At 42.3% G+C, this 11,795-nt stretch overlaps 1 protein-coding gene across 1 annotated transcript; it reads left to right on the top strand.

Moving 5' to 3' along the window:
* Nucleotides 1-1,107: 1,107 nt before the first annotated feature.
* LOC138955560 (uncharacterized) lies at nt 1,108-8,507 on the top strand. The gene has a single exon (XM_070327144.1). The coding sequence runs from the start codon at nt 3,343-3,345 to the stop codon at nt 7,228-7,230; it is 3,888 nt and encodes a 1,295-aa protein (XP_070183245.1). The 5' UTR covers nt 1,108-3,342; the 3' UTR covers nt 7,231-8,507.
* The last annotated feature ends 3,288 nt before the right edge of the window (nt 8,508-11,795 follow it).

The following is an 11,795-nucleotide window of genomic DNA, read 5'->3' as shown; positions in this document are numbered from 1 at the left end:
AGGCAGATTTCCAAACCAGGCAGGAATGTCAAATTTGAAAATGCTACCAGAACACCAGCTTCTTAGTGGGTTATTTTATTTGTTTATCTACAGGTACTGAAATCCAGAAAACTACACAGGAAGGTGCATAAGCAGCAGAATGTATGGTAATAGTAAGTGGTTTCAGACGATGAACAGCTGCCATATATCATCAGTAAACTTCTCCGGAGTTTGTAGTTGAAATATTTTGGGACTAATTTGAGTAGGTTGCAAAATTAGCAAAAATCGTTTACTGTAAAAGTGTTTTTATTGTTTTATTTATACAAATCGCGGTATTTTTGCTACTACTGTTCTACTATAGTTGATCGAGTGTTGTTGCGAAGTTGTTCTACTCTTAAAAGTGTGTGCGCGTGCTGATGTATGTATGCTAAACACCCCAAAAAAGAGGATGTGCCAACTTGTTTTAGAGGCATATGTCCAAATCAGGCAGCAATATCAAATGTGAAAATGCTGTCAGAACACATGCTCAATAATGGTGTTTTTTTTAGTTGAATCTAAAAGTTTTGAGATCCAGCAAACTACACAGGTAGCTGTTTGACAAATTTCTGATGTCAAACTAATTAATGGTTTAGTTTGTGGCACCGTGTCAGCGGTTGAAAGTGAATATCATGCCATCAAACAACGTCTTTTTTGGTGATAGACGTGGTTAAGAACATGTGACGTCATACCCAAATATTTCTCAAATCCAAGAAACACATTCTTGAGCAGTAGAAAGTCAGATCTTGAAATACATATGTGTTTCTGACCAGTTTAACAGTTTAATTTAACTCAAGTTGAATTAAACCAATTGCATTTAAGTGTAATTAACTTACCTCTCTCCCGACTGTAGAAGATGATTTCGGTGACGGTGTAGCTCTGCCCCAGGTCCACCTGCCACCATGGGTTGTTGTCATTAGTGTGCACACAGTTAGTTCCGACCTGATTAACATATTTCATGACGGGGTCAGTCCTGCCGTTAACCGCTGCACAGGCTGGTCCCGTTGGGATCCCATTATATGAGTATCGGGAACTGATGTTCGCTTGTTTTCCGTAAGCCACGTTTTCTGCATCTGTAAAAAACAATTGTATACCGTGTTACGCATTATAGTAACATTGGATTTTATTTCCATGGGTGACACCCTTAAGTCATTTCCTTGCGAGACGGAACGCCGTAAAGAGAGATGACGTCAAAAGCGTGACGTCAAAAAGGAAGAATGACACAGAGGAAAACACGAGGTTGGAAATGGTTATGATAGATCTCTACGCCTACACCGTATGAAAGATTATTAGATTTGCAAATTCATACGATGATTTCTATCAATAAAGACTTGAGATATTTGTCTTTTGTACTTCGCGTTAAAAGATGTATGGAAGAGTTGTTTTATTGAATTGTTTTGAGACACGTGCGAAGGCCTATATTCGTAGCGTAGAGTTTTACTTTGAGTCCATTCACCAAGATCAGTTGATTCTCGTTCCATTTTGGAGAACAATTCAAGTTTTTTTTCGGGAGTTATGTTTTCATCACAAACCTGAATTATGCAGGTAAGAAACTGCTAAAGTAGGAAAAAGGGAAGTAATAATATCGTTCTTCATTTCAGAAGTAGAGCGGCACATTTTCATCCCTACGTTCATCTGTTTTGTGTGTTTCAAAGGCGAAGCAGTTGGACGAAATCCAAAATTCCATTGGTTGTAAGTAACGGTCAGAATGATTAGATAGATGTTAGGCTCATAAAGCTGATGATAACATGTTGTTTTCACTTTGATCGACAGGTTTAGATGCTGTTTAGATGCTGTTTAGATGCTGGTTAGACGCTCGTGTAGATGCAAGCTGGAGATGAATCGGACGCCAACTGAGAGAGAGATGGAACCGTGTTAAAGAACTGATATCACCGTTCACCCCATCGCCGAGATATCCAGGGCATCATCATCGTCATTCACCTCATCGTCGAAGACATCAAGGGCATCCTCAACATCGTTCGTCACATCATCAAGGACATCATCATCACCGTTGAACTCATCGTCAAGACATTAAACTTTAAAGACATCATCTTCATCACCGACGCCGTGTATAAACACTCCGAGAGCTTACAGTCGCTCATTTCGGCAAGATCAAACCTCTCACACCTGATCCTTGACCTGTAGTGCCGAGTACGTCGATGCATGAAGATGAGTAACCAAAATTAAAGCCGTTTTTCACTCATTGTAGTTGTGTTCGTCCAGTTGCTTCCAGTGTTTATTCTTTCTGTCGATACTTTTGAGTCTGTCTATCGTTCAATTAAGTTAAAAGAAACCACGCATATCACTAACTATAAAAGCGAACAGCCGCCAAATAATCATACCCTAGACAACATTAACAAAATTCGAGATTCAATCTTGAAAGAGCCGGACACGTGAAAATCCTCCCATCGGATTGTGACATATTGGTTGCCTCGTCCGGGATAGGCTATTTCGTTTAGATACATGTGAAGAAATTGTCTTGTGTGGTTTGTGTGTATTCATTGATCATTCATTAGTTAAGTAATTAGTATATGGTTTATTTGTGTATTTATTTAAAGGAAAACTATAGTGTAGTATGGGTAAAAACTCACTGTAGATCACATCCTTAATGAAGGTAAACTAAATAACACAACCTTACTGAAGGTAAAAACAAAACGTAACTCTCGAGGAAAAAAACAAAACTGGAAAGTGAAAGTTAGATCACTTTCATCTACCTGTAGATCTAGTTCTAGCAGGTAGGATTAGTTGGCAACATTCTGTTGGGGAACGGCTCAAATTCCTTTCTAAGTAGAACCAACGAAACAAAAAGGAAGTCGAAATGGAGATATTTCGCAAAAACATTTTGAACTAGTTTATTTACGTTCACGCACATGGGAAAAGTCATTTGACTATTTGTGGTGACAGATTCAATGGACAGAGTCTGAGTATCTAGCTAATAAACTATTCATAATATTGAAGATCGCGGATACTTTCTTAGTGTTGAAATTAGCTACTTCAATTAGTTCTAAGAAATTTTCTAGATAGAAACCGTGGGATCTTTATATACGTTGGATTACGTATGGTGATAGACTAGAGTGATAATACTGGGAGTCGAGCCGCAGTTGTATTGACCACTCTAGGTCACAGAACGAATGGTTACGAGTTGACAGTAACATTGTTCAGTTACAGTTTGTAATAACTGATTTTTTCCATAAATGCGAAGTAGGTTCGAGATAGTCTGTGATGAGATAAATTCCATGCACAGTACCCGATATAGAAACTTCGCACGTCCTCAAATTTGGAGTGAAGGCGTGTGGTGAGACTGACGTAGAAAGCCAGACAGGTAAGATGGATACTTCAGTGGATGCAGCCCTGGAAGCGACGAGGATTTTGATGGATAAAGGGAAGTTACTTGGTTTGGAGGGATCTGAGTTGCGTGATTTTGTTCTGGAATGTGAGCGTGAGAATGGTGAACGTGCGGAGCGTGCACGTGAACGTGCTGAACGTGCGGAAATTGCCGATGCTGAACGTAAACGCGCCGACGCTGAACGTGAACGTGAACGTGCCGACGCTGAACGTGAACGTGAACGTGCCGACGCTGAACGTGAACGTGAACGTGCCGACCGTGTTGAACGTGAAAGAGAAGAACGCGAGCAACAAACTCGACTCGAGGAGTTGAGGATTCAGGTCGAATTAGCTCGCGCAACAAACTCACGCGATCGCGGAGGCGATGAAGAAGAAGGAAATCAGAACAATAACAATCACAGAAATCATAGACCTCGCGATACCGATAACTACCAACCGAAGTTACCATTCCTCGAAGACAAAGACGATGTAGAAGCGTTCCTTCTGCAATTTGAACGTCATGCTGAAGCATCACACTGGGACCCTAACACTTGGTCTGTACGTTTGTCCGCACTGCTAAAAGGTAAAGCACGCACTGCTTACACCAAGATGAAAGTCGCTGATGCACGCGACTACGCATTGCTCCGAAAGACTTTGCTGGAAAGATTTCAGATTACCGCGGAAACATACAGACAAAGATTCAGAAACACACGGAAAGAAAACGCTGACTCGTACAAAGAGTTCATTACTCAGATTTCCTTGTTCCTCGATCGCTGGGTTGAAATGTCCAATATCGGAGAAAGTTTCGATGATTTCAAAGACCTCATACTGACGGAACAAGTGTATGAAAGCATGCCTACTGAACTCGTCACGTACGTGAAGGATAGAAAACCAAACAGCATTGATGACGTGATCGACACCGTAAATCTCTACGAAGAAAACCGACCCAAAGAAAGCCGTAGACATGGGAAGAAACCTGAAGAGAGAGGACACAAGGCAGCACACGGGACGAATTCCACAAACAAGGACAAGGACGAAGGAAATAAAAGCAGAACCAGCGTCAAATGTTTCAGATGTGGAAAATTGGGCCATTTCAAGAAGGATTGTCGCCAGCCTCCGAAAGATGAATCAGCCAGTGCCGCATTTCAAGACGAGAATGACGTCGAGGGGAATGCGACACATGATCAACTGTGCGACAAATGTGTTCACAAGAAATTCACCAAACTGTCCCAAATCGTAGTTGAAGGCCAGGTAGTCACTGCTTTCCGCGACACCGGAAGCACCTCTACGATTGTTGATTCCAAACTAGTACCAGCTAGCAAGATTACTACGCGCACAAAAGAAACGTCTTTGGCGAAGAAATCAGTGAAAGAGAAATTATCGGTCGCACACGTTTACATGGACACGCCGTACTTCGTGGGAGAAACCGAAGTTAGCGTCATGGAGAATCCTGTCCATCCTGTGTTGATTGGAAACTCGATGGGTGTAGGATCGGAGAAAATCGAGACACCTGTATATCCAGTCCGTGAGACCGTAATCCCTGAAACCACTGCAACAGCCGTTACCCGAGGACAAGAAAAACGTGAAGAGGAGGGGAATGCGTCAATTCCCAGTTTTCCTATGGAAGGAAAGATCTTCACCGTTGCTGATCTAAAGAGAGAACAGCAAGACGACAAAAGCCTTGAGAAATTACATGTGTTGGCACGAACGAATGTAACTCGAGGGCGAGTTCAGTTCATCTATGACAAGGACGTGTTATATCGCCAATACAGTGACAAGCAAGGAAAGGACCACCGACAAGTAGTAGTACCTCACAAGATGCGAGCAAAGGTATTGTCCACCGGACACGATACGGCGATGTCGGGCCATCTCGGACAGAAGAAATCAAGAGAACGGATTTGGCAAGATTTTTTTTGGCCGGGGATCGTGGGTGACATCAAACGCTACTGCAGTTCTTGTGACGTGTGCCAACGTACTATGCCAAAAGGACGGACGAGGAAGGTACCTCTGGGAAAGATGCCTCTGATTGAAACTCCGTTCAAGCGTGTAGCCGTTGACATAGTAGGACCAATCAAACCCATGTCTGAGACAAAGAAGCAGTATATCCTAGTGATGGTGGATTTCGCGACCAGATATCCTGAAGCTGTTGCTCTCAAAGACATAAAGGCAGAAACCGTGGCTGACGCGCTATGGACATTCTGGACAAGATTGGGACTTCCAGAAGAAGTATTGACCGACAACGGAGCGCAGTTCACCAGCGAGTTGATGACTCAAGTCAACCAACTGCTCGCAATCAAGGGATTGACAACTTCACCTTGGCATCCTCAATGCAATGGTGTTGTAGAACGTTTCAATGGAACTTTGAAAGCGATGCTCAAGAAGATGACTTTTGAACAACCGACCAAGTGGGACCAGTACTTGCCAGCACTACTGTTCGCATACCGAGAAGTTCCCCAAGATTCGCTTGGATTTTCTCCTTTCGAACTTCTGTATGGGCGGACAGTGCGTGGACCAATGCAAGTATTGCGTCAACTGTGGACGGAAGAAGAAAGCAACGACGAGATACGCACGACGGCTGAACATGTTATTGATCTGCGAAATCGCATTGAAGAAACGTGCAAGATCGCCCGCGACCATCTCGCCAAGTCAGCAATACGACAAGCTCACTTCTACGACAAGAAGACGAAGAAGAGAGAACTCATTGTCGGCACCAGAGTTTTGCTTCTACTGCCAACGAAACACAACAAGCTAGAACTTGCATGGAAGGGACCATACGTGATCGAGGAGAAGATCAACTCATTTGATTACAAGATCAAAGTGGGTCGCCAGACTCGTGTCTATCACATCAACCTTTTGCGAGAGTACCATGAACGAGAAATGATCGCTGAACCAGAGAAACTTCCAGAAGAAGTGGTGGAACAGAGCGCGATAGTCGTTGAAGATCTAGAAGAACAAGATGACGAAATATTCGCCAACATGGGACCTGATCCCAGCATACTCATTCCGTCTACAAAACGTACCGAGAATGAGAAAGATGTACATGTAGCTGACACATTGACGGCAAGACAACAACGTGAAGTCAGAGACGCATGTACAGAATTCAGCGCATCGTTGACTGATGTACCAAAAGCTACGACTCTAGAAATCTGCAACATCAAGATGACTGATGATCGACCTGTGTACGTGAAACCACGACCCATACCTCATGCGTTAGTGGACGTGGTGGAACGTGAAGTGAAGGAGATGTTGGATTTGAAGGTTATCGAACCAGCCACTTCACCCTACAACGCTCCAATAGTGATCGTGAAGAAAGCACAGGGCAAAGCAGTGCGTTTCTGCAATGATTTCAGAGAAGCAAATAAAGTCATCAAGAACAACGCTGAACCACTGACAGACAAGACCAAAAAGCAAGAACCGGAAAAGGTCAAGTGGACTCCTGCCTGTCAGGTGGCGTTCGACACACTGAAAGCCAAGCTAGCTGAACAACCGATCATCCAGATGCCAGACCATACACTCCCATACATCCTCAGAACTGATGCTTCAGACAAAGGAATGGGAGCTGTTCTACTTCAAGACAAGGGAGAAGGTCTGCAGCCGATCGCGTATGCCAGCAAGAAGCTGTCAGAGACAGAACAGAAATATGCCACCGTAGAGAAAGAATGCTTAGCGACCGTCTGGGGAATCCAGAAATTTGAGCGTTATCTCTACGGAAGACATTTCATACTGGAGACGGACCATCAACCTCTTCAGTATCTACAGCGGATGAAACCAACCAATGCCAGACTGATGCGCTGGGCACTGCAACTTCAACCGTACGTCTTCACCGTGAAGATCATTCCCGGCAAAGACAACATTGGAGCAGACTACCTCAGCCGTGCTACCATGAACTGAGGGAGACCATGGCAATGGTCGTCACAACTCAGAGATACTACCTGATTGTGAAGGGAATTCTGATCATAGATCCACGGAAACAATTAGTAGAATGTTATACACATGTAGTATTAATGTAACTATTATGCATGTTCATAGATTATATAAAATCTTCCTTTCCAAGGGCGTGTGTTACGCATTATAGTAACATTGGATTTTATTTCCATGGGTGACACCCTTAAGTCATTTCCTTGCGAGACGGAACGCCGTAAAGAGAGATGACGTCAAAAGCGTGACGTCAAAAAGGAAGAATGACACAGAGGAAAACACGAGGTTGGAAATGGTTATGATAGATCTCTACGCCTACACCGTATGAAAGATTATTAGATTTGCAAATTCATACGATGATTTCTATCAATAAAGACTTGAGATATTTGTCTTTTGTACTTCGCGTTAAAAGATGTATGGAAGAGTTGTTTTATTGAATTGTTTTGAGACACGTGCGAAGGCCTATATTCGTAGCGTAGAGTTTTACTTTGAGTCCATTCACCAAGATCAGTTGATTCTCGTTCCATTTTGGAGAACAATTCAAGTTTTTTTTCGGGAGTTATGTTTTCATCACAAACCTGAATTATGCAGGTAAGAAACTGCTAAAGTAGGAAAAAGGGAAGTAATAATATCGTTCTTCATTTCAGAAGTAGAGCGGCACATTTTCATCCCTACGTTCATCTGTTTTGTGTGTTTCAAAGGCGAAGCAGTTGGACGAAATCCAAAATTCCATTGGTTGTAAGTAACGGTCAGAATGATTAGATAGATGTTAGGCTCATAAAGCTGATGATAACATGTTGTTTTCACTTTGATCGACAGGTTTAGATGCTGTTTAGATGCTGTTTAGATGCTGGTTAGACGCTCGTGTAGATGCAAGCTGGAGATGAATCGGACGCCAACTGAGAGAGAGATGGAACCGTGTTAAAGAACTGATATCACCGTTCACCCCATCGCCGAGATATCCAGGGCATCATCATCGTCATTCACTTCATCGTCGAAGACATCAAGAGCATCCTCAACATCGTTCGTCACATCATCAAGGACATCATCATCACCGTTGAACTCATCGTCAAGACATTAAACTTTAAAGACATCATCTTCATCACCGACGCCGTGTATAAACACTCCGAGAGCTTACAGTCGCTCATTTCGGCAAGATCAAACCTCTCACACCTGATCCTTGACCTGTAGTGCCGAGTACGTCGATGCATGAAGATGAGTAACCAAAATTAAAGCCGTTTTTCACTCATTGTAGTTGTGTTCGTCCAGTTGCTTCCAGTGTTTATTCTTTCTGTCGATACTTTTGAGTCTGTCTATCGTTCAATTAAGTTAAAAGAAACCACGCATATCACTAACTATAAAAGCGAACAGCCGCCAAATAATCATACCCTAGACAACATTAACAAAATTCGAGATTCAATCTTGAAAGAGCCGGACACGTGAAAATCCTCCCATCGGATTGTGACATACCGAAGGCGTCATTTTGGATGTTTTCTGACGATTTGGACTTTAACAGGTTCAAGGGACATTCGCTGTACTGTAATTTAGAAACACATGATAAGATTTGCTCAAAACTGCTCCGAAACTATTCCAAATAATTAAATTAATTTTAAACAGCAAGCGGTTTGCTTTACCCAGCTCTCCTGTTAGGAGTCCGGACTTCCGGTCGTCATCATTATTTATTTAAATTTCATACATACCCATTCGTCAGCACAGATTAAGACAGTTGGATTGAGGAAGTCAAACCCACAGTCTAGCCTACGCATGCATAATTATGTCGTGCCATACAGAGCTAAAGCGCTTCCCATTGCAGAAATACTGAAACACAATCTGTGTTGGAGAATATCACGGTCTGCAATGTGTTTCTAAATTGTCTGGGTGGCCGAGTGGTAACGCACTTGCGCTCGGAAGCGAGAGGTTGCGAGTTCGACCCTGGGTCAGGGCGTCAGCAATTTTCTCCCCCCTTTCCTAACCTAGGTGGTGGGTTCAAGTGCTAGTCTTTCGGATGAGACGAAAAACCGAGGTCCCTTCGTGTACACTACATTGGGGTGCATGTGCACGTTAAAGATCCCACGATTGACAAAAGGGTCTTTCCTGGCAAAATTGTATAGGCACAGATAAAAATGTCCACCAAAATACCCGTGTGACTTGGAATAATAGGTCGTGAAAAGTAGGATATGCGCCGAAATGGCTGCGATCTGCTGGCCGATGTGAATGCGTGATGTATTGTGTAAAAATAATCTCAGCATCTCAGCATAAATAAATCCTTGCGCCTCAAATATGTGCGCGATATAAATTGCAAAATAAAATAAAAATAAGTCCCTGCGCTTAGAACTGTACCCACGGAATACGCGCGATATAAGCCTCATATTGATTGATTGATTGCAATGACTACCAAACATTGCATTCAGATTTGAACACTAGAACGCTCAAACACTAATTCTAAGACCTGCCTCGTGTGTGTTATCATCTACTCAACTTCCTTTTTTTTTTTTTTTTTTTTTTTTAAACCTCAGCTGCATGCAGGTTTGCTACTACAATTATTTTTTGCCTTTTTTTTTTTTTTTTTTTTTTTGGTGTGTGGCTTGGAGCAAACCTTCTTCATAGGTCTTTTCTTTTCTCTGTCAAATGTGTACATTTTTTAAATCAACAAACTTTATCAGTAAACTAATATGTTTAAATAAATAAATAAATAAAAATAATCATAACATAAATTTATTCCTAATGTTCAGCTCAGTTTCCTCTTTTTTCTTTTTTTTTTCCCTTCTCCCTCTTTCTTTTTTCTTACATTTTTAAATCAACAGCTTAAAGATAGGGTTTGACAAAACAACAAAAAAACAACCCATTTACTTCTTTTGCCCTAATCTTTTCACCTCTATCATGGACAAATACCAACAATGGACAATTTTATTAAAATATTTTACAATTACCATTATTCTCAGTCTATATGTGTCGCAAATCTAACTCTGAATTAAACATGCACACAATTTCTATTGGTTTCCCGTATTTAAATTTTCCCACACACATTTTTGCCACAATAATAAGTAAATTGATATAGTTTACTAAATTGTTTGACATACCAGGTGTTTTCATGTATCCTAACAGTGCTGTTTGAACATCAATTTTTATATTAACATTATACTGCTGAAATACCTTATTGGTTATTCTTTCCCAAATTGGATGTATAGCAGAACATTCATAAAAGAAATGTTATCTACTCAACTTCCAAAACGAACTCTGTCGCTCTCGGCTCCATTTAAAATCTGTATTTTTAGGAATAGCGCATGAAATTCTCAGGGTCAAAAGGTGGGACGGAAATTATGACTGGCGCAAAGAACGCCACAATGAGAATTACAGTCTGGGATTCCAACTCAAAACACAGCCGTTTTCAATTTGAGTAACCCAGCAATCAAACGTTTATTTTAAGGTATTCTTAGTGTGTGGTCACATAATTACAACCCCCCACATGAACTGCATGTAGCTTTTGGGGCGATTTGAGACAGTTTTCTGGTTAGATATAATACCTTTAAGGTGTCTTTGAAAAGGCCTATCATAGGTTACCTGTCTGTCTGCCTGTCTTGCCTGCCTGCCAATGTGTCTGCATGTCTCTCTTTCCCTGTCTGTCTGTCTGTCTGTCTGTCTGTGTCTGTCTGTCTGCCTGTCTGTCTGTCTCTCTCGCTCTCCCTCTCTCTTTTTTTTCACTCGTCTCGCGGGACGACACGAGACCTAGCAGGGCGGATTTTTCACTGCTGTGATCTCTCCACCTTGAAATTCTCCACCAAAATGTCTGTTGTCGGACTTCCAACTGCAGTAAAAGCCATGCTAGAGGCGCTGCTTACAGAAACTCGGCTAACTTCCTGGAAAGTTGCCTCTGAAGGTAGCAAGACATTCGTTGTTTTTCGACTGCCCAGTAGCAGCACAGCCGCCATTACCGCTCACTCAACCAGTAACCAACAGTTTCGTCGCAAGCCCCCCAGCCAGCTACGACGTGATGCGATGAGGGCCGAAGCCCACACAGGATCCAAACAACAGCAACAAGAACAGCAACAACAACAGCAACAACAGGCAAGTCCCCCTTTTCGCCAAATCCCCATATTTTCTCTAACGCGAGAAAAGGAAAGTGTCAAGAAAGACGACAGATGTGACACACAGTATGAGCAAGCAAGCATTCCATTGGTGTCACCATGGTACCACTATGACAATTCAACACGTTGAAATCGTGAATTAGATCTTGCCCAGCGTGCGACTGACTTTGAAAATGGGTCACTGGCTGACATGCGTGTGTGCCATGTAACCAAAAGCACAGACTTGGTGGAAGAAAGTGCAGAGGATACATAAATGTGTAAAAGGGGGGGGGGGGGAGGGGAAGGTGCTGAATTAGGAGGTACAGAAGAGGAACGTGTCATGGAGAACAGTGTAAAAATAAAATCTGGCTTTTTCCTGGATGATATCTACGAACAAGTAGGTGGGGTGACAGATAACAAGAAGCATGGAATGTAAAGGAACATCCGCCGCAATCAGTCCATACACCACGCGAT

The sequence above is a fragment of the Littorina saxatilis genome, unplaced genomic scaffold (assembly GCF_037325665.1).
Source record: "Littorina saxatilis isolate snail1 unplaced genomic scaffold, US_GU_Lsax_2.0 scaffold_252, whole genome shotgun sequence".
In the NCBI taxonomy this organism is placed as follows: Eukaryota; Metazoa; Mollusca; class Gastropoda; order Littorinimorpha; family Littorinidae; genus Littorina; species Littorina saxatilis.
This window is presented reverse-complemented; position numbering and strand designations above follow the sequence as displayed.